Below are 19,633 nucleotides of genomic sequence, written 5' to 3'. Positions count from 1 at the left end.
ACACAAACGAGCCTTTGCATCTGCACGCGTGAAAGCCGCGATTCCGAGTTAGGCTCTCTGCCTGAAATGTATAAGAAAACTGATTGATCCATTTTCTTGAGTATTCACTAATGAACCAATCAGCTTTTTTTATGTATTTCATGTGTGATGACTCTAAAGAGCTCAGCTAGGATAATATTACTTAAATCCTCTATCTGCTGGCCGAACTAGGTTAGAAATTATTTTTCTTTTTTCACGTTAGAAAGAGAGAGAAGGCAAGAGAAAGAAGGCAAAAGAGATAAAGAGAGATAAACTCTGAATTAATGGAAGCAGTGCAGGCTGCTACAGGCAGTTTAGTTAAAAAAGGACAGACTTAGTGTACACATGCGTCGCGATATCCAAGAAGCGGTATCGTTTGAAGATGATGTGGTTCGCGTTTGTACACGATTTTTTCGGTGTTTTCGGAATATCATCGTCGCATCTTTTCGAACGCAACGCTGTGTAAAAATAAACCAAAGCCAAGTGGGTGCAGTTCCCTTGCAATATTCGTAAACACAGCCAGCAAATCTGGATGAGACCAGGGAGAAGATGATCGCCGCCTCAGAACCGGTGGTAATAATTATTTGATACGTGAAATAAAAAGATATCCGTTGCTTTTAATGAATACTTAATAGAAATTATATAAAATAATTTATAATATAATATAAAAGCCACTTGCTGTTTGTTTTAGGAGTACAAGCCAGGTGGCAGAGAGATAATCCTAAAACATCCTAGATCTCTGGTCAGTCAACAATTATCCAATAATCGAGCAGTTGGTGGAGAAAATGTTTTATTAAAAAGATTTAGCGAAGTAAATATATCGGAAAAATCTCCTGTAAGAGTTTGGAATATGCAACCATAATGATTTGAATATTATTTTGCTTATGCCATAAAAAATATTAAATTCAGTCCCTTTGTAAAATAATTCTACTTTTTGATGCCTATTTTCTCATAATTCACTTTTCTCTGTACATATTTCTTTGGAGTAATATTTGACAAACTGTTTATAATTTTCAGAAAGAATCATGGTTAGTACGCAGTAATAAAATATGCAGGGAAGAAGAATTGTATTATTCAGGAAAAGTAGCAGTTCACTGTAAGGGGAATCAGGCTACTAGAGTGCTTAAAGCAACTTATACTTGTGAAACAGATATTGAACATGCACTTTGGTGTACCTTTCATACTAGTATTCCAGAAGACTTGATTAAGAGTAAAGAAACTACTCATTCCATTGATAAACCTATAGAGTGTATTTGCTTGCTTGACTCCTATACTCTTAAGGTTTATACAGAAAGTGGTGAAGATTATGTTTCTGCTTTGCAATTTCAGGTAAAACATTAATTTTTTTTTTACTAAAATAAATATGTTCTTTGAGTGAAAATGAGTTTCATGATTTAAGAATATTAATTTATAGGTCTCTGCTGTATGGTCGACAAAATATGGAATTATACTTGAAAAATCTCAAGCACCAATTACAGATTCAAGGTACATATATGTTTTTGTAAAACACAAAATCTCAATTACAATAATTAATATTTTTACATTTTAATATTCTAATTTATTTATTATTTTATGTCTAGATATGTATCGTTTGAAAGTAGCAAACCAATGCAACACGATAGTAATAATTTACCAGTGGCTTTTTCATTGATGCATCCATTGGACGAAATTTGCCCTCTACTTATTAGACGTGGTAAAAAATTTTTTTTTGTATTAACTATAAAGATATATATTAAAAATAACATTTACATATATTCGCTTTATTTGTATAAAAATTAAAAGTTGCGATCTAAACTTTTTTTTTGTATATACAGTTAAATTAAATATTTTAGGATCTGTGTCGTACATGGACGAATCGAATCAACAGATTATATTTACTAGTTCAGAACCATCTTTTGCGGTAGTATATGATACAAAGACAGGTTTGCATTCCGTTTACAAAATTCGCAAAGCGTCAGCTAAGGAACGCCAAATAGTATGTGGAAATAATGACACAATGAGTTCATTCAATCATTCTACAAGCATGTCGCCAGCAGTCGGCAGCAATTTATCCATTAATAAAAGCAAGGGTCCTTTAAGTCCTTTTCTTTTTGGTAAAAATATCTTTATATTTTTGTAAAAATATATAATATGCATGCAATAAAAACAACTAAAACTTAAATCTTTAAATGTAATATAAAGCAAGATTTTAATGTGAAGCAGCAAGAGATAATAATTATGCAATTTAATAAAAGTAGATAATAAATTTTTTGCAGGAATCTCAAGCTTACAGTTAAATAATACTGGTATGAGCTTAGGATTATCTAATACTCCGTTTGGATCGCGTACTTCATCTTATAGTAATAATTCAGGCGGGCCATCACCTCAGCAACAACAGCATTCACGTTCACAAAGCTCAATGGCTACTATTTCCCGTTGTCAATCGCCTACACATCCAGTGACTATGTCTCCTCTACTTGGAGTACCTACGAATTCAAATATATATCATAACAGATTACATCAAACTGCCACGATAACTGCCTTGAATCAAACACATCTAGGTGCCAGTTACAATAGCATTCGATTGAAAGATATTCCAATCGCAAGCAAACCTTTGTATCCCGAGATTTGTCTTGAACATGTATGGACGGAAAATGTTGGCGTTTCAAAGTAAATATTTTTTGCATATTCTGTATTATATATATTGCATGTGCGTTCAGCAAATTTTAAGAAAAATTTTATTAATATTTTATAGTTAAGTAATTAGACAATTTAATAATTTAATTATTTTTTTTAGAGATACTTATAGTCGTGCATCTAGAGTTTTTTTAACGTCGGATCTTGTTGGGCAGAATTATTTGGGTTATTTGATTCCAAATCGTTCGCAATTATCTTTAGTAAGATTGGAAAAAACTAATAAGCAACAGATTATTTTTGGAATGATAACAAATATTGTAGCGAAAGATGCTATCAGTTTGCCAGTTAGTAAAATATATACATTATTAAACACAATATTATTAAATTTAATTTGTCAATTTAATATATAAAGACAAACATAAATTATTTGAAATATAAAATATGATAATTAAAATAATTTAATATTTACATAAAGAATTAATTTTTTTCAGAATTTGCACATGATAGCAATTGTGGATTTGTCAAATGGTATAGCATTATACACAGGGGTGACCTGTGTAGGCAAATTACATATATCTGGTCTGCTCTCAAATTTTTCAGGCAATAATTATTTTTTGTCTAATAGTAATCCTAAGCTCGGATCTCCATTTCCGAGACGAAGTTCCTTAATTTCTCAAAGCTGTACGACATCTCACGAAATTAAATTTGAGGAAGCTTTACATTTATTAAGTCCTGTCGGTGGTAATTGTGCTCGTCCGCCGATATTGTTGGAAAATTCATTATTGGATACAAATTTTTTTTCTTTGAAAGAAACTGTAGGCAATGAAGTGACTGTGGAATGTGGGAATAAGCAATATTTCCGTATCACGTTACCTGTTTCCAGTACGTCGCCTTTAGGTAAGTACATTAAATTTGAGAAATTATAAATAAAATTTATTACAATAATTGCAAAAATTAATTATTACAAGTTACAATTATTTAAATTATATACATTTTTATAGTTACTCAATGCTTGCATACATTACGAAGTGTTCTTCAAAAAGATTTAGCGATGCAATTATTAATTAAATGGTACGGCGCTAGAAATGCTCCGGGTCCACAAGACTTTTCGCCAGCGCAAGAATGGGATCTTTTTCTTATTGTCTTGTTCACGTTATTGGGATATGATGTAGAAAAACTTCGTTTGATACGAAATAACGAAAAGGACCAATTTACAGAACGTAATAGTCCTATGGTGCTACCCAAGAAACAGAAAACTAGCAATTGTGGATCTACAGATGATTGGCTATATTTATTAAATTCAAATGAATATAGAAATTCTCGAAGTTTTACTTTAAATGTGTTGAAAGGTCAGAAAATATCTTCCAATTTTCTTTATGCAACGCCCCAAAGTGCTACAGAATCGAGCAATCCTGGCAAAATAAATGTGCAAGCCATCTTGTTTCCACATTTTCCACTTATTTTATTTTCTCTTCATCTCTTATACGAAGAGTTGAAATTAAATAGCGTTATATCAGAAAGTCTACCTTTGCTCGGACAACTATTGTATCAGTTAAGCATAGATCTGAAGTTCGAAATGTATGCTCATCATTATTTTCTTGATTCACCCTCTCTGCTGTACCTAAAAACCGTGAGGTCTCAAATCAACGATTTGGATCTGCAGAAAATAACAGTTCCAAATTACATACCTCGGAAACCACCAGACATATTTGAAATGTTAAACAGCATGTTAAGTGGAACAGATGTAACTGCATTCCCATATTTAAGTCACGTCAATTCAAAAACGAGAAATATAGTGTATTTAACTGCGCTTATAGCTAATGAAAATCGTGTTGATGTAATCGATATGGAGAAGTACATCAAATTAATTGTACCTGCTGGAAATCGTATTGATTTTCAAGAAAGCGGAAGCAAAACTGATAAAGAAATACTTAAGAAATTAGAGAAACCTACAACGGATAGAATAGTATTATTATATTATGAAATGGGTAAGATCACGTTGCAGTGAAAAATCGGTTATTATAAAAATGTTCTTTTTTTAAAGATGTAAAACAATATTTTAATTTTAGGTATGAGAAAAGAAGATCTCGAAACATTACCACCTGCGATATCTTTGATGACGAAAGACGTTATGTATAGATGTAGAGAAAGTCCACCTTCGAATTGGCCTGCACACACGTACGAACTCGTAGATCGTCAAGATCTAACTGTGTTAGATAAACATTTAAAAGCATCATCGAAATGGCAATACACTGACAATGAAACAAAAGAATATGGAATAAAGGATGATGACGACGGAATGGAATTTGATGATATGGTACGTGATTATAAATTTTTTTTATCCTATATCTAAAAAAGTATATTTTTCAATAATATATATAATTTGCGCTTTGTTTTATTCGGCAGATATTAAAATTACGATTTAGCAAAGATCACAGAATTGCTGAAGTGCGAAGATTGCTTAATTCTTCGAAACCAATGAGGATAGCAATAGTTCAGAGATCAAATGTAAGTGATCACGAATTTATAGAGGAACAGGAAAGGCATCTTCTCACATTATGCACAAGGACAATGGCATTACCTGTAGCTAGAGGCATGTTTACTTTGAGAACTTCCACTCCGATGATAACCGAGCAATTACCTATTCCACGATTATGTTTAACAGGTATGTGGCTGCATAATTTATATTGGCTCAAATTATATTTTTAATATTAATTATTTTATATATTTTTATTAGGCAAAGCACCGCCCCGTGGAACTACCGTTGAGTTAACTCATATAGATGTTCCACCAAACATGAATCTGTGGCCATTATTTCATAACGGCGTAGCTGCGGGCCTATGTATTCATCCGGATGCTGCAAATATCGACTCGACATGGATAGTATACAATAAACAGCAACAGGGTGAATACGGAGTAGAACACTCAGGATTTCTGATGGCTCTTGGCTTAAACGGACATCTGAAAAACTTAGCTCCTTTAAGTACATATGAATATCTAGCCGATTGCCAAGAAGCTACTAGTGTTGGACTTTTGCTCGGCTTATCAGCAACGCATCGTGGCACGATGAACGTATCCATGACTAAATTACTATCGTTACACGTGGAAACGCTTTTGCCACCGACGAGTATCGAATTAAATGTACAGCAGAATGTCCAAGTAGCGGCACTAATGGGAGTTGGCCTCGTATATCAAGGAACCGCGCATAGACATATTTCACACGCTTTACTATCTGAAATTGGTAATTATTTGTAATTACCACATAACGTATATTTTATTAACGTATATGGTAACGTGTAAATTTATTTATAGGCAGGCCGCCAGGACCTGAAATGAAGAACTGTGTGGATCGCGAATCGTATTCCTTGACGGCAGGATTAGCATTAGGTTTAGTCATACTTGGCTCTGGCGGTGGTACGGATGTACCTGCAAGTATACCTGACACTTTACACTATTATATGGTCGGTGGACACATTAGACCATTTTCTGGAGCACAGAAAGATAAATACAAGTCTCCGAGGTATGATAAATCGATATATAATTAGATATTACAAATTCATGATAGTAATTAACATTTACAAAATAATATTAAATTAATTCGATTCTATCTAACGCAACTTTTTGAAGATAAAAATAATTTTTAAAATTATGCAATTTAAAACTAATTTTAAATTAAAGAAATTTGACAAATAAAAGGAAATCAACGAAACAGAATTTTTTTTTTTTTTTAAGTGAATAATATACATATAAATCTTTGTTTGCAGTTATCAGATACGCGAAGGTGATTCTATAAATATCGACGTAACGAGTCCGGGAGCAACGATAGCTTTAGGACTAATGTACTTTAATACTGGAAATCGTGCGGTAGCCGAATGGATGCAACCGCCTGAAACACAGTATCTATTAGAGTTTGTGAGACCAGATTTTCTGCTGTTAAGAGTCCTCGCCAAGTCACTGATTTTGTGGGACGATATTGAACCAACTAAATCATGGGTTTCTAGTCATGTGCCGAATATCGTTTATAAATATAGATTGCAAAAGCCTACGCCGGAAGTCACGCAGAATGTAGATTTGGAAACTATAAAGTAACTAATTATTTTTTCTTGCAAATGTATATGTATATCTTCTGTCTTTATCCGATGTGCAAATTTATGTATTTATAATGATACAATTTGTAGCCAAGCTTACTGCAACATTATAGCGGGTGCTTGCATGGCACTGGGACTGAGATATGCAGGCACCGCCAATAAGAATGCTTTCAAGACATTGTATAATTATGCTCAAATGTTCACGGCGTTGTCACACAAAACTATAGCCGAATTGGCTGGCAAATCTACCGTTGAAACGTGCTTAAACGTTGTTTTGCTTTCAACCGCTGTAGTGATGGCGGGTACTGGCAATTTAGAGGTAAGTTTTGATATTTAATTAGTCACGAAGTACTTATTGATGGTCTATATTTAAACGTGCAGATTATGAGAATATGCAGACATATACGTACTCGCGTGGGACCAGCCAGCGGCGTCGTTACGTATGGTTCTCATTTAGCGACTCATATGGCTCTTGGCCTTCTTTTTTTGGGTGGCGGAAGATATACGCTTTCTAACAGTCCAAATGCAGTAGCGGCTCTTATAATTTCTCTTTTCCCTAAATTTCCAACCCACAGTAATGACAACAGGTTTGTCGTCATTTTAATTTTTTTTTTAATTGTTTAAACAATGGATTTTTATACTTGTAATATATAATCAATGTTATTACTTTAGATATCATTTACAAGCATTACGCCACTTATACGTATTAGCCGCTGAACCACGTATTATTTTACCGAGAGACATAGATACTGGCCAGTATTGTTATGCGACAATATATTTGACATTCGAGACTGATAAAGATGCCGAGGGTCAAGAAATTAGTCTACAAGCACCTTGTTTATTACCACAGCTACGTAGTTTAAAGAAAATTGAATTAAAAGATTCAAGATACTGGAAAATTACATTTTTGAAGGATCACAATTGGCAGCATCTAGAAAACATGCTCGAAAGACATGATTTCTTAAGTATCAAGCAGAAAGCTGGTTGTTTGTCATATTTGGAAGATCCTCATGTAACATATTATTATTTAAAGAAATCATTTAAAGTTATATGAAATTAATTAGACGTCTTTGGAAATAGACATATCACTAATGTATACTTTTTTTTTTTTTAGGGTTTTAGAAGCTTAGTGGCTCAAACGTTAACGACGGAGAATGCAATCGCGTGGGCTTCACGACCAGAATACGTCACATCGTTTACGAACGATAAAACTGTATTGAATATAGTAACGTACTTTTTACAATGGTCTAAAAAAGGAATAGTTAATTCCGAAAATATTAAATATTCATCGCAAAACGGTACAATTTATAATTTTGTTTTTAATATAAATCTTAATTCAAGATTCTTATTTTTTTAAGTGTATATTTTATAATAAAAAATTTTATCGATTAATTATAAATTTACAGATGTGCAGTGCAAAATACCAGAATTTGAACAGTACTTTCTTCATATATTTGCAATAATTGTATACGAATGTATTACAAAAGATAAAATAAGTCTTATACCATTGTGGCTGTACATAATTAAAAGTATAAAAATTATTGAAGAGCAACCTAACAGCTTTGCAATATGGCAAATAAAGCTCCTTTCAACACAAATGCTGAGAAGAAGCAGTTTTACAGTTGATGAAAGTTCATTACTCAGTACAGAAAGTATGCTCGCGATTAAGCAGAAAACGGCAATTATTTTGGATAAGTGGGAGCATGGTATTTATTATTCTATTACATCGTAATGATTTACGTATTGATTTTGTTATATTTGACTATCATTTTTTCTACTTTCCAGATATGAAATCTGTATTTAAAGAATATCTTATGAACGGAATCGTACAGGCTGATACCATAATTATGGCTAAGATGTGTGCATATTTTATATTTTATAATATACCATATCCAGTCGATAAATCAATTTGTAAGTTTTTATATGCATTTTTTTTATATTTGCACTGTGATAAGAATGTTTTTTAATTTCTATATTTCTTTTTAGTGAATTCAATTACGACAATGCAATGCTCTTCTAATATATCGAACGTAACTATGTATAAACTACGCGAGATTTTACAAACAATTCAAAGGTAACAACTATAATGAGTAATAAAGATGTTTTTTTTTCTTTTAATTTATTAAAGGTAAAAATCTTATACATATAATAAAAATTAAAGATCAAATTAAGAAAAAATATAAATATAGACTTTATTTTAATTAAACTTTAACAAATTCAAAATAACCATTTGTACAAAGTCCTTATATTCATTAGACATTAATATATATTAATATAATTATTTAGAATTACAGAGATCTTAAAACTAAAGCCCTTTTTAATTGCAGTTCATGGAATTTTTTTTGTATATAGTAGGGCCGTAAATATGTTGAATCGAGAAAAAAATTATAAAATGTTATGTGAATATTCTATTTCGTCTTCTATAAAATTGTTCTTCGTGTATAATAGGTGTACCAGTTATCATATGTATCATATTGTCGACCATTTCTCCAACAAACGTATACGAATACAAACATCCAACTAAAATACCTCCTAGGTGACCGATGAAGGAAGAGTTTGGAACCAACAAATGTATCAATAGTAATTCAAGCCACACTGCCAATTTACTCGGTACTATAAATCCGCTGATATTGTGCAATTTATCACGTTCTTCGCATAATGCAACAACTTTCAATGCAAACAATGTGGCGGAAAATCCAATCGCGCAAGCCGTGAAATATCCATAATCACCCGTAAACTGCATCAGCATGTATCCTAAAGATACATACATAGCGCTACATCCAATAGTCAATAGAACAAGTAGACATGCAAAATTTGTTGTTCCATAAAGAGGCTCCAAGTAGGAACCCTTAAGAATAAACGAAAGCATATTATAATACAAATGCATATCGGATCCATGTTCAAAATTTGAAAGGAAGAATGATTTCCAATTTTTGTACTTGATTATTTTTACAGCTGATATGCATACATCCTCTGCATTCCATGGCACTTGTATCAATCCAGTGTACAGCAAAGTCTAGGAAAAAAATAAAATATATGTCATTTTGCACTTCATAAATATTGATCAGCTACTTAGAAATTAAAGCTGGAAATCATAAAGATTACAAATGAAAAAAAAATAGATTTAAAAGTCTCGAGTGACTAGAAAATAGACTATTAAAATTGGAATTGGAACGAATTTGTAAACAAAATTAACAATTACCTGTGCAATGACTCCGATTAGAGTGGCAGGTGGTATTTTGTCAAGTCCAAAATTCAGGGCTTGCATGCCTAGCAGGAACACTCCAGTCTGCAGACCTTGCTGTCGTCTTTGGCTACGTATCATGATGTGAAACGTGATGCAATTAACGAGAAAACAATAAGCTTATTTTATAGCTTTTAAAATACCAGAAGATAGAAGACTTGTCCGTCAGATTTTTCGCAAGGAGTCTGAAAATTAAACCAAACTAAATTTATTCGTGCAAATAATTATTAGATGTATACATCATTTGCGAATTTGTGTGCACCGCCGCACGAACTGTTTGTTTTCAATCGGTAAGACAAATTTTTTAACCTAGTTTTCTTTCCCAGCTTCCCTGGTACGCTAATTTTGTTAGCATCTCGATTCACGTTTTCACGAGTATGTCAGCTCTTATGTCTTTTTTTTTTTTTTTTTTCTTTAAAGAGACACTGAATAGGTTTTGTAATCACGAGAGAACAAATTTGCAAGTTACTCGAATTATTAAAACATGGAGCAACGTAAGAACTGGCTGACGGTTTTATTGTTTTTGAAAGATACGTGTTGTTATTGGATTGCGTTAAATAAAAAGTACATCGATGTATCGAAGCTTTGGAGTCGAGCCTCGACAAATCGGAGCACATGAAGCACGCGCGCCGCAGCACGATCAACACGATGATGCGCAAAGGTGACGGAGGTTACATATGATGCGCCGGGAGCTGAGTGTTGGTCGCATATTTGAGCTCTTCTGTGTGTGAAAGCGTCTACCACGTGTCTGCACCCAAGAAGATAAGGAATTGTCAGGCGGACAATGTGCGATCGCTTTTTCTTATCGCTGCGATAAGATACCGATCTTTTACGATTCCGTCACGGGGCGAATATTCACGACAGTGTCAAATAACGTGGCGGTTCTTTAGAGGACAACAAAGATCTTGATTCTTTTCTACCGTGACACATGCGTCGATAGAGTGGACGTGTGCAGCATTTGAATAACTCTTTGCAAGGTAAGACACCTGCCTGACTTTTGTTTATATGTCCCGTTATCGTAGAACGCAAAAAATAAGACGGCATTTTTTATGAAATAAGATGGTGAAGAAAAACGGACTTTCGAAGCTGACGCAGCTTCGAGCGTTGATGCGAAACGTTCAAGCCGGTGGCATTCGAGAAAAGGGTATCCAGGCTTTGATTGTCAATGGTGAGGATGCGCATCAATCGGAGTATTCTACTGAGAGGGACCAAAGACGACGATTTATCAGTGGATTTCGCGGATCCTATGGCACTGTGGTTGTTATGCAGGATGTAGCATTGTTATGGACAGATGGAAGATATTACCAGCAAGCTATGGCAGAATTGGACCCTCCAGAAGCATGGATTTTGATGAGGGAAGGTCTATTAGATACGCCTACCATTGCGGCATGGCTGGCTTCAAATTTACCTCCAAAATCTATAGTTGGGGCGGATGCTAATCTAATAAGTTATACAGAGTGGGCTCGATTGCATACCAGTTTAACCGCCGCTAGCCACTGTTTGATTCCACTTCCCGAGAACTTGGTGGATAAAGTATGGGCTGATGAGCAGCCGGCGCCAACTGCCAACATAGTTTTGCCACAGTCCTTACAATATTCTGGTCAAGGCGCGGGAGACAAAGTAAGACTATGTCGCAATGATATGCGAGAAAATGACGCAACAGTTCTCGTTATAACCGCATTGGATGCAATTGCATACCTGTTAAATTGGAGAGGATCTGATATACCTTTTAATCCTGTTTTCTTCGCGTATGTTATTCTCACTTTGAAAGATGTGCATGTCTTTATAGATAAAAGCAGACTTAGTCAGGCAGCGTTGGAGCAGCTGAAAAATGAGGGTGTCGATCCCGTTTTTCATTCTTACGAGAATATACATATTTTTATGAAAGAGCTCGTAAACTCGTGTTCAGATCAAGATAAAATTTGGATTAGCAACAAGTCGAGCTATGCTCTCCATGCAGATTGCGGAGATATCAAGAAACACACAGATATTACGCCTATTAGCGTTATGAAATCAATAAAGAATCCTGTTGAAATAAAGGGTATGAGAGAATCACATGTGAGAGATTCTGCAGCTCTCGTCAAGTATTTTGCTTGGTTGGAAGATAAGATAAAAAAAACGAACGAATGTATTACGGAAATCTCCGGTGCAACGAGATTGGAAAAATTCAGACAGTAAGTTGATATTATTACAAAATAATTTTTTTTTATAACGTAAATGTATGTAAATGTGCTTATTTTTTTTATAAGGGAGCAAGATCACTTTATCGGATTAAGTTTTACCACCATATCGTCTGTCGGTCCTCATGGAGCAGTTATTCATTATTCACCCACGACAGAAACTGATGTGCCTATTACAGATAAAGAACTTTATCTTTGTGATTCTGGTGCACAGTATCAAGACGGTACGACAGATGTGACGAGAACGTTACATTTTGGGGAACCTACAAGTTTCGAGCGTGAATGTTTCACAAGAGTTTTCAAGGGACAATGCCGACTATCGACAATGATATTTCCCTTGAAAACGAAAGGAAATTATCTCGATACTCTGGCACGCGAAAGTTTATGGAGTGTTGGGTATATAAAAAATTTTAATGAGATATATTACATATAATTATTTGAAAAAATTAATATTCTTTAATTGTAATTAACTTTACAGTCTCGATTATCTTCACGGAACCGGCCATGGAGTAGGGTCCTATCTCAATGTTCACGAAGAGCCAATTGGTATCTCGTGGAAACCGCATCCAGATGATCCAGGTTTACAACCGGGAATGTTTTTATCAAACGGTATAATAAAAGCACTCGGATAGAATGTCATTTATGTAATTAAAACAAATAATTATAAAATGTATCTTGAAAAACAGAGCCAGGATATTACGAAGACGGAAAGTTTGGTATTAGATTGGAGAACATTGAGTTGGTTGTTCCTGCAAAGACACCTTACAATCACAAAAATCGGGGTTTCCTAACTTTCGAAACCATGACGCTTGTACCTATACAAACAAGTCTACTTGATGTATCGATGCTTACAGATAAAGAGGTACGCGCGCATACTTATATTTTTGATTAAAAAAAAAAAGTTTTACTTATTCTTCATAATGTGTTTTATTCTAGATCGAATATTTAAATAGCTATCACGCAAGATGTCTGCAGATTTTAAAACCTTTACTACAAGGACCGGAAAATCATCAGGCACTGAAATGGCTTGAAAAACAAACTCTTCCCGTTTCTCGCTGAAGGTTTATTTTTTTACTTTAACCGCGAGCCGTAAAAAAAGTCTCTTGAGATTATGTAACATAATAATATTACCTGAACTAAATTGATATTACAGAGAGGCAGCCAAAACTCAACTTATATAAAACATTTATTGTACACGGATGATTGTGTATCATTATATCTTCCGTTGTACACGCGATGTGTTACTGAATAAACAACGAACAGGTAAAAATAATTATTTTTAAGATTTTGATATATTGGTGAATAAAACGATCGATATATATTAATATAGACATAAATCGAATCAAAAGTTGATGAAATCTAGCAATCATTCCATTTGCATTTACTATGGTATAAACTTGGAAAAAGAATTCGTATGTGCTGTGTTCGTTTTTTATTCACTCAATACGTCTATCATTTCGAGAAAGAGAAGAAGACGTTTTACCACTCGTTGATCACAGTGTTCAATATGTCAAATGAATCAGGTATTATACAATTTATTATTCATATCTTTATAATGCAAAACATATTTTAATAATATACATATATATGCAAAATTATATTATTAAACCAGCGTCTCGATTTACTCGTGATACATATGTATATTAATTTTCAGGCGATTGAAGTGGTTTATACATAAGCTAGCTATATGCATATACAGAAAAATCGACCTTTGAATTTCAAAAGAATGTCTTCCATTTTCGGAAGTTCTCTTGGACACATTTATGTGCGTCATGATTTTTTTTCTTTTTTATTTGTCATCTTTTATTTTACCAAAAAATACTTCCAACGATATTAAATAATTCATAGAAGTATCCTAATACGGGATTCAACAGAATTTTTATAACGAGAATCATTCTGTATTCGTTATCGTGCACAGTAATTTAATACCAGTTCGTTATCAGACACATTTGACGCGCGTAAAATGTATCCGCCAAATAATTACGATATCTAATGGGTATCCGCGTTATCACGACCATCCAAGATAAGTGTAAATTATGCGTGGGTAGATAATCCGTCGTTGCCGATAGATATCGCGGAAATTCAGCTATTGCGGCAGAAAGAAATTTTGAGGAAAAATATACTAAAGTCACATAATTAGGAATTATATTGTTATTAAAAAGTTTAGTTTTGAATACATTTAAAAAATTATATAATTAAAATTTAATGCGGAAATTCACATTTAGGTATGTGAAACAAATGGCTTTTATTTTCTCGCAAGACTATAGCTCGTCACGTTACTTTTTAAAAAATCGACGAATGTTGACATTGACGTCTACGTTTTATATAATGTTCTACGATTATTTCTGCATTCCTGCCTCGTAGGATATAGCGTAAATAACGCTTCTTAAATACCTTTAATAATTATAGAGAGTACACCTGTGGAATGTGTAATAGATGTTCTATGCCCCTCCGTTTAGAAATACCGGGACGATATTTTCCGCAGCATTATATTTTTCCACCAATTTAAACGACGGTTATTAACATCGACGTTATTAAGTTGATTATATAATTAATTATGTGATTGTACCAATTATTATGTAGCTGCGTTTTAAAGCCGATGTAATAGTGGAATTAAAAAATGAATGCAAGGGAAGGACAAAGGTTTTTCGCGAAAGTAATGTCTCCCGAATGCACTTTTTATACGAGAAAGCAACGATGACGAATGCAGATTGATTCCGTCGGATTCTGGACCGGACACGATAAAACGTGCTTCTCTGTAAAGCTAGCGTTTGCTGTCCGTGGCAGAAAACGTCTTGAGCAATAGTCTTCCGACAAAAGTCAGGTCGAACCCCCGGCGATAAGCTATATGTCAAAATCGAGGAAACTTCCACGCCGCGATCGCGAGTTTCTATAATCTCCGGAAAAGAAAGCGCGGATATGCGACGAGCCCAACGAACGCCAAAGGGGGATGTATAAATGAGAAAAAAAAAGCAAGAAGAAAAAAAAAAATAAAAAGTAGAAAAGCGTCGCGTAAGAGAGGCGACTGTCGTCATTGACAAGTGGGAATTGTATTAAGTGAGCCCGCATTACGTTAAACAAGCCCGGCGCGCGTCATTCTATAAATATTGCACGCGACGTGTAAACTCGCGTCAATCGATTGCCGAGGGGCTCTCGCAGAAACGCGACCGCCTGTCGTACCCGGCGGTTCTCTCCCTCTCACCCCTTTCTCGCTATCTATCAATCTACCTTTCTATCGCCGGCGTGTAACAATACGGCATCATAATTCCGAAAATAGCGTCGGCGGGAGACGCGTTAACGCTATTTCGAGCCGCGTGTCAAAACACACCGCGATACGCGATGCGTATCACGGAGAATAAGAGGGAGGAAGAGGAGGCTCGCGTTCCAGCGCAGCAGCCGCGATCAAAAGGTGAGCCGCGTGCGAGAGTCCCATGTAGATACCACCTGAATGCGTACGTATGTGTGCGCGTATTTAGTTCGCTTCTATATATAGACTTGTATCCCTGCGTATCCCAGTGTCAGGGAGAACAGCGGGGCGGGAAAGACGCGGGAGGGTGGGCCGGTGGAGTTGCAGGGTCGCCAGGACGCTCTCCCCACAGTGTCATCCCCGACGGTCAAGGGCAGTGGCGTCGCGTGACGTCACGCGACGCTGCAGTGACGCAACTAGTCGCCAAGGGCAACCCACGGTTATGGTCGCTTGGCAACCCCTTTTCACCCTCCTCGCCGCCACCTCGGCTTGCCGTACTTCCCTCCCGTTTACCCCACCCGCCTCTCTCCCCCTTTCTCGCCCGCTGATATCGCGACCGCGCTCTCCTATCTCGCGTACACGTGCCGTTGCTCAATGAACTCTCTCCCCGCCGTCTCCCTTTCTCGCTCTCGCCCTCTCTGTCTCTCTCCGTCTTTCTCCCGCCGCCCCGTTCTCGCGTTCGCCACTCTTCCGTTCACCGTGACGTGACCCTAACCCCTAGCGGGGCCTTTCGCGGATGCTGCGACGCAACGGAGTAACGACATCGGGCGCACCCCGGCCGGTTTCGCACTCCTCCTCTTCATCCCTGACGCCCCTTGCCACCGGGATTTTTCGCTTTAATATCAGCGCGTTTATTCTTGAAAATAGCACGAACCCCCTCAGCTCGTGTAATACCAGGAATCGAATCTCGTCACCGAAATTGCGGCACAGGATCGTTCAACGGATTGCGCAACTCGTCTCTCTCTCTCTCTCTCTCTCTCTCTCTCTTGTTATTTAATGAACGAACGATCGATGGAATTGTTTCCGACGCCGGGGCGTATTCTGGAAAGTCCTAAACTTTTCTTAGACAACAGGTGTTACGTCGGAGGAGAAACTTAATTATTAAAGCGCCTAGCGATTTAGTCAAAATGTCGATGCGCATTTCGGTTCGCTTAAAATACCTCGCGATCGAATTATTCACGAACGAAGGAAAAATCCCTCTGGAATAGGAAAAAGGGGGTGGTAAGAGAGCATTAAAAAAAAAAATAAAAAAAATAAAAATAAAAAAGAAAGAAACGCAGGACTGCGTGTTTCGAGCTAAAGGCAGATATCTGTTAAGATAAAGGAAGAAGTCGCGCGACGTTACGGGTGGACGCGGAGAACGAGAGGCAGGCAAAACACAGAAGGAGAAAAGAAAAAAAAAAGGGGGGGAGGGAGGAGAGTCCTCGGAGGGATTTCTCGCGACGAGACGGAGGGCGGCGGAAGGTATACCGCGAAGTGCAGAAGAGGCTTCATCTCGCTCTTGGTCCTATTTATAGACGTGCTCTCAGCCTCACTCGTGCCCACTGTCGCTCGCGCGCTGTCTTTCTTATGTAGCTGCCCGTATACCTATATATTCGTGGCTGGCTATGTCGTACGCTCCTTCTCTCTCTTTCTCTTTTTACGGGCGTGCTACCGAGGACTCAAAACCGTGCGAGACGCGCGCGAGAGATCGATCCCGTCGAATCCAAACCGCAGAACAATCGCCCGCCGGCGGACGCGAATATTTTCGCGCCGCTTTTGCGACGATGGACCGGTGAGGCTGAGGTAACGCCTTTCTCATCCTCGACGGACCGACGCGTTCTTCTCCGCCCGGCCTTACTTTCGCAGTTCCGTCACGACCGTGCGGCTAAATTCGTCGGCTTAATCAAATCCCCCGTTAAATTTTTGCCGGAAAGTTTCGTCGGCGACTCCGACATTTTCTTCCGGCGAAGCAACATCCGTATCTGGGTACGTTATGCCCGCGTAATGTACGCGACGCGGCCGCTGAACGGGGTAGTATTTGTTAAATATGAAAATATTGCAATAATTATTTAACAGCGCTTTTAATTTTTTAATTTTTTTTATTTTCTATTTTTTTTTATTTAATAAATTTCATGTACCCTAGTCGTTGATATTTTTGTCAAGAATAACTGCTGCTCGAGTAAGACAGCCAATTTCCGATAATTGGTTCAAGTTAAAGACACAAAGTTTTATAAATGATATTTTTATTCGTCATTTTATTCTATCGGATCCAAATTATTATTTCGAGTCAATATGGAGTAAATGTTGGAAATAAAAAAATGTTTCACTGAGGGGTTAGATTGCCTTAAAACTATGTGGAATGCTTGCGATCGTGCGTGGACTAATGCCCCATGAACTCGTTTACATTTTGTATTCGTTACATTACATATAAGCGCTGAAGGAAGAAAGGTTTAAGTGTTTAAAAGTCGATAGTGTATTCCTTAATCAATATCAAGCCAATTAACTTTTTAATAAAATTATCGCCGCAAGTTCTTCACGTTACGGAACAATGTAACTTTTTTTCTTTTAAATGTATTTAAGAGAAAACAAAGACGCGAATAAAATTCTGTTCCGTAACATAAAGTGAATTTTAATGCGAGAAAATTTTAATTTCGACCTCAGTTAAAATCTCTCAAGTCGAGGGAAAAAAAAAAAATTGACTTAGAAATTGGTCAAGGAACGCGTCCACGAAGTCGTTCAATCCTTTTGTCAAGAAAAAAAAAAAATAATAAAAAGAAAAAAAAATACAAAGTAGTTCGTATACAAATTCTTGTGAAAAGGTTACGAAAATAATCAGAACAACTTGGCCTCGAGTCAATGTTAATTGTATTTCTGTTAATAATTGTTGCAAGATTGTTCGCGTTACCCGCTTTGCAAAGAGAAGCATATGCAGGGGCGATGATGATAACACGAATATACAGGTAGCTGAGAGCTTTTGTTATGTGCATTGCACTCGGGGCGCAATATGTATAATAATTACATATAATTTATCTAGTGATAGGATAATACTATCTGTAAAAAAAGTATTTTCTCGGAGACGCGCTTGCGTTACAATTGCATTTACAATTTACGTGGTGCGTATCATCGCGTTCGCATATGACGTGTGTGTTGTGCGTGTACAATGCGAGTGTATGCGCGCACGAAGTGTGTAGATGTACGCGTATGTGTGTGGGGTATGCGATTTCGCGCTTATAATTCGCACAAGCTTGGATACCGTGTCACTTCTGTTATGTTGCTGCAACGCATCTGCACGCCGTAATATTTATTACAATATAATAAAAATAATTATTTAACTTTAACAATATATTCATTTGATATAGTCATCTTGTTAATAAATAGAGCAACATATACATAACATTAACAATCGCTAAATATATGTATACACGTACGGGATAATAATGCGAAATAAAAAAAAAAGAAAAAGGGAAAAGGAAAGGAGAAAAGGGGACGAGGAGTTGGGAGGAAAACGTTAGATTTTACATACATACAGCAATAATGTATAATAAGTTATATACATATGTACATGAAATATTTCTTTCAACAACGATAATCACGTTTAATTACAATTAATCGTGGAATTTTTTACAGTAATGAGAGGAAAGGAAGGTGAGGGGGAGAGAGAGGGATAAGGCGAGGACGAAGGGATGATCAAGATTTGGAAGTATTTGACGGAGACAGCCGAGATTTAGCGTGTTCGGAGCACGAAGAAAATACGGCGCAAGAACGTAAGTGTAAAAGGCAACATGAGCAGTGTAAAAAAAAAAAAGAAAAAAAAAGAAAGAGGTTTAAAGGGACGGAGAAAAAAAAGCGAATGCTATTATAAATCAATGTAAAAATTCACATAACTTGGGGGGGGAAAAAAAAAATTTAAGCATCAAAGCTTAATTTGTTAACAACGTGCTATATTGCAGCTCGATGAGAGGAACTTTTTTCCTTCTCTTTTAGCACCTAAACATCTAACTCAACGTCATAAAATCTTTTTCAAAAATAAATACTTTCGTCTTGACGTTTGCCCCTTTTTTTTTTCTTTTTTTTTCTTTTTGAGAAAAATTCACACACACATACACAGCGTGTGAATCGTAGTTATATATACAAATGTATATGTACTTAATAAAAAAATATCTTTATTTCCGTTGCCGCGAATCTTATCAACAATCATGTCTTCCCTGTGAGACATCTACCTACAAGTATACAGCGCCTACATGGAAATGAATTTCTC

The 19,633-nt window shown here is 36.1% G+C and overlaps 2 protein-coding genes across 5 annotated transcripts; both read left to right on the top strand.

Moving 5' to 3' along the window:
• Positions 1 to 67: 67 nt before the first annotated feature.
• Positions 68 to 10,288, top strand: Shtd (anaphase promoting complex subunit 1). Of its 3 annotated transcripts, none has more exons than XM_070655548.1 (23): positions 68 to 591; positions 710 to 760; positions 1,036 to 1,347; positions 1,433 to 1,503; positions 1,599 to 1,711; positions 1,851 to 2,111; positions 2,274 to 2,667; positions 2,795 to 2,978; positions 3,126 to 3,531; positions 3,636 to 4,622; positions 4,704 to 4,951; positions 5,041 to 5,299; positions 5,372 to 5,875; positions 5,947 to 6,154; positions 6,399 to 6,719; positions 6,813 to 7,041; positions 7,104 to 7,309; positions 7,395 to 7,734; positions 7,837 to 8,020; positions 8,129 to 8,428; positions 8,508 to 8,633; positions 8,709 to 8,796; positions 9,171 to 10,288. In XM_070655548.1, the coding sequence occupies exons 1-23, from the start codon at positions 568 to 570 to the stop codon at positions 9,244 to 9,246; spliced, it is 5,892 nt and encodes a 1,963-aa protein (XP_070511649.1). In that variant the 5' UTR covers positions 68 to 567; the 3' UTR covers positions 9,247 to 10,288. The 3 variants fall into 3 exon arrangements, with proteins under 3 accessions (XP_070511649.1, XP_070511648.1, XP_070511647.1); XM_070655547.1 differs by having other exon boundaries at positions 710 to 829; XM_070655546.1 differs by having other exon boundaries at positions 69 to 591; positions 710 to 853.
• A 93-nt stretch (positions 10,289 to 10,381) lies between these two features.
• LOC139102011 (xaa-Pro aminopeptidase ApepP) lies at positions 10,382 to 19,406 on the top strand. 2 transcript variants are annotated; one of them, XR_011545652.1, is made up of 7 exons: positions 10,382 to 10,943; positions 11,026 to 12,140; positions 12,216 to 12,542; positions 12,625 to 12,755; positions 12,833 to 13,008; positions 13,083 to 13,669; positions 13,801 to 19,406. XR_011545652.1 is itself a non-coding variant. In XM_070655620.1 (7 exons), the coding sequence occupies exons 2-6, from the start codon at positions 11,026 to 11,028 to the stop codon at positions 13,203 to 13,205; spliced, it is 1,872 nt and encodes a 623-aa protein (XP_070511721.1). In that variant the 5' UTR covers positions 10,382 to 10,943; the 3' UTR covers positions 13,206 to 13,207; positions 13,300 to 13,744. The 2 variants fall into 2 exon arrangements, 1 of the variants encoding a protein (XP_070511721.1); XM_070655620.1 differs by lacking the exon at positions 13,801 to 19,406 and having other exon boundaries at positions 13,083 to 13,207; positions 13,300 to 13,744.
• Positions 19,407 to 19,633: the final 227 nt, after the last annotated feature.

The sequence above is a fragment of the Cardiocondyla obscurior genome, linkage group LG04 (assembly GCF_019399895.1).
Source record: "Cardiocondyla obscurior isolate alpha-2009 linkage group LG04, Cobs3.1, whole genome shotgun sequence".
Taxonomy (NCBI): domain Eukaryota; kingdom Metazoa; phylum Arthropoda; class Insecta; order Hymenoptera; family Formicidae; genus Cardiocondyla; species Cardiocondyla obscurior.
The sequence above is the reverse complement of the archived record's forward strand: the minus strand, read 5'-3'. Positions and strand labels throughout refer to the sequence as shown.

Coding starts and splice junctions, on each gene's coding strand:
- Shtd (XM_070655546.1), top strand. CDS start 568: ATGATCGCCGCCTCAGAACCGGTG. Junction 1,504..1,598: donor GCACCAATTACAGATTCAAG/GTACATATATGT, acceptor TTTTATGTCTAG/ATATGTATCGTTTGAAAGTA. Junction 7,042..7,103: donor CGGGTACTGGCAATTTAGAG/GTAAGTTTTGAT, acceptor TTAAACGTGCAG/ATTATGAGAATATGCAGACA.
- LOC139102011 (XM_070655620.1), top strand. CDS start 11,026: ATGGTGAAGAAAAACGGACTTTCGAAGCTGACGCAGCTTCGAGCGTTG. Junction 12,543..12,624: donor GAAAGTTTATGGAGTGTTGG/GTATATAAAAAA, acceptor TTAACTTTACAG/TCTCGATTATCTTCACGGAA. Junction 12,756..12,832: donor GGGAATGTTTTTATCAAACG/GTATAATAAAAG, acceptor CTTGAAAAACAG/AGCCAGGATATTACGAAGAC.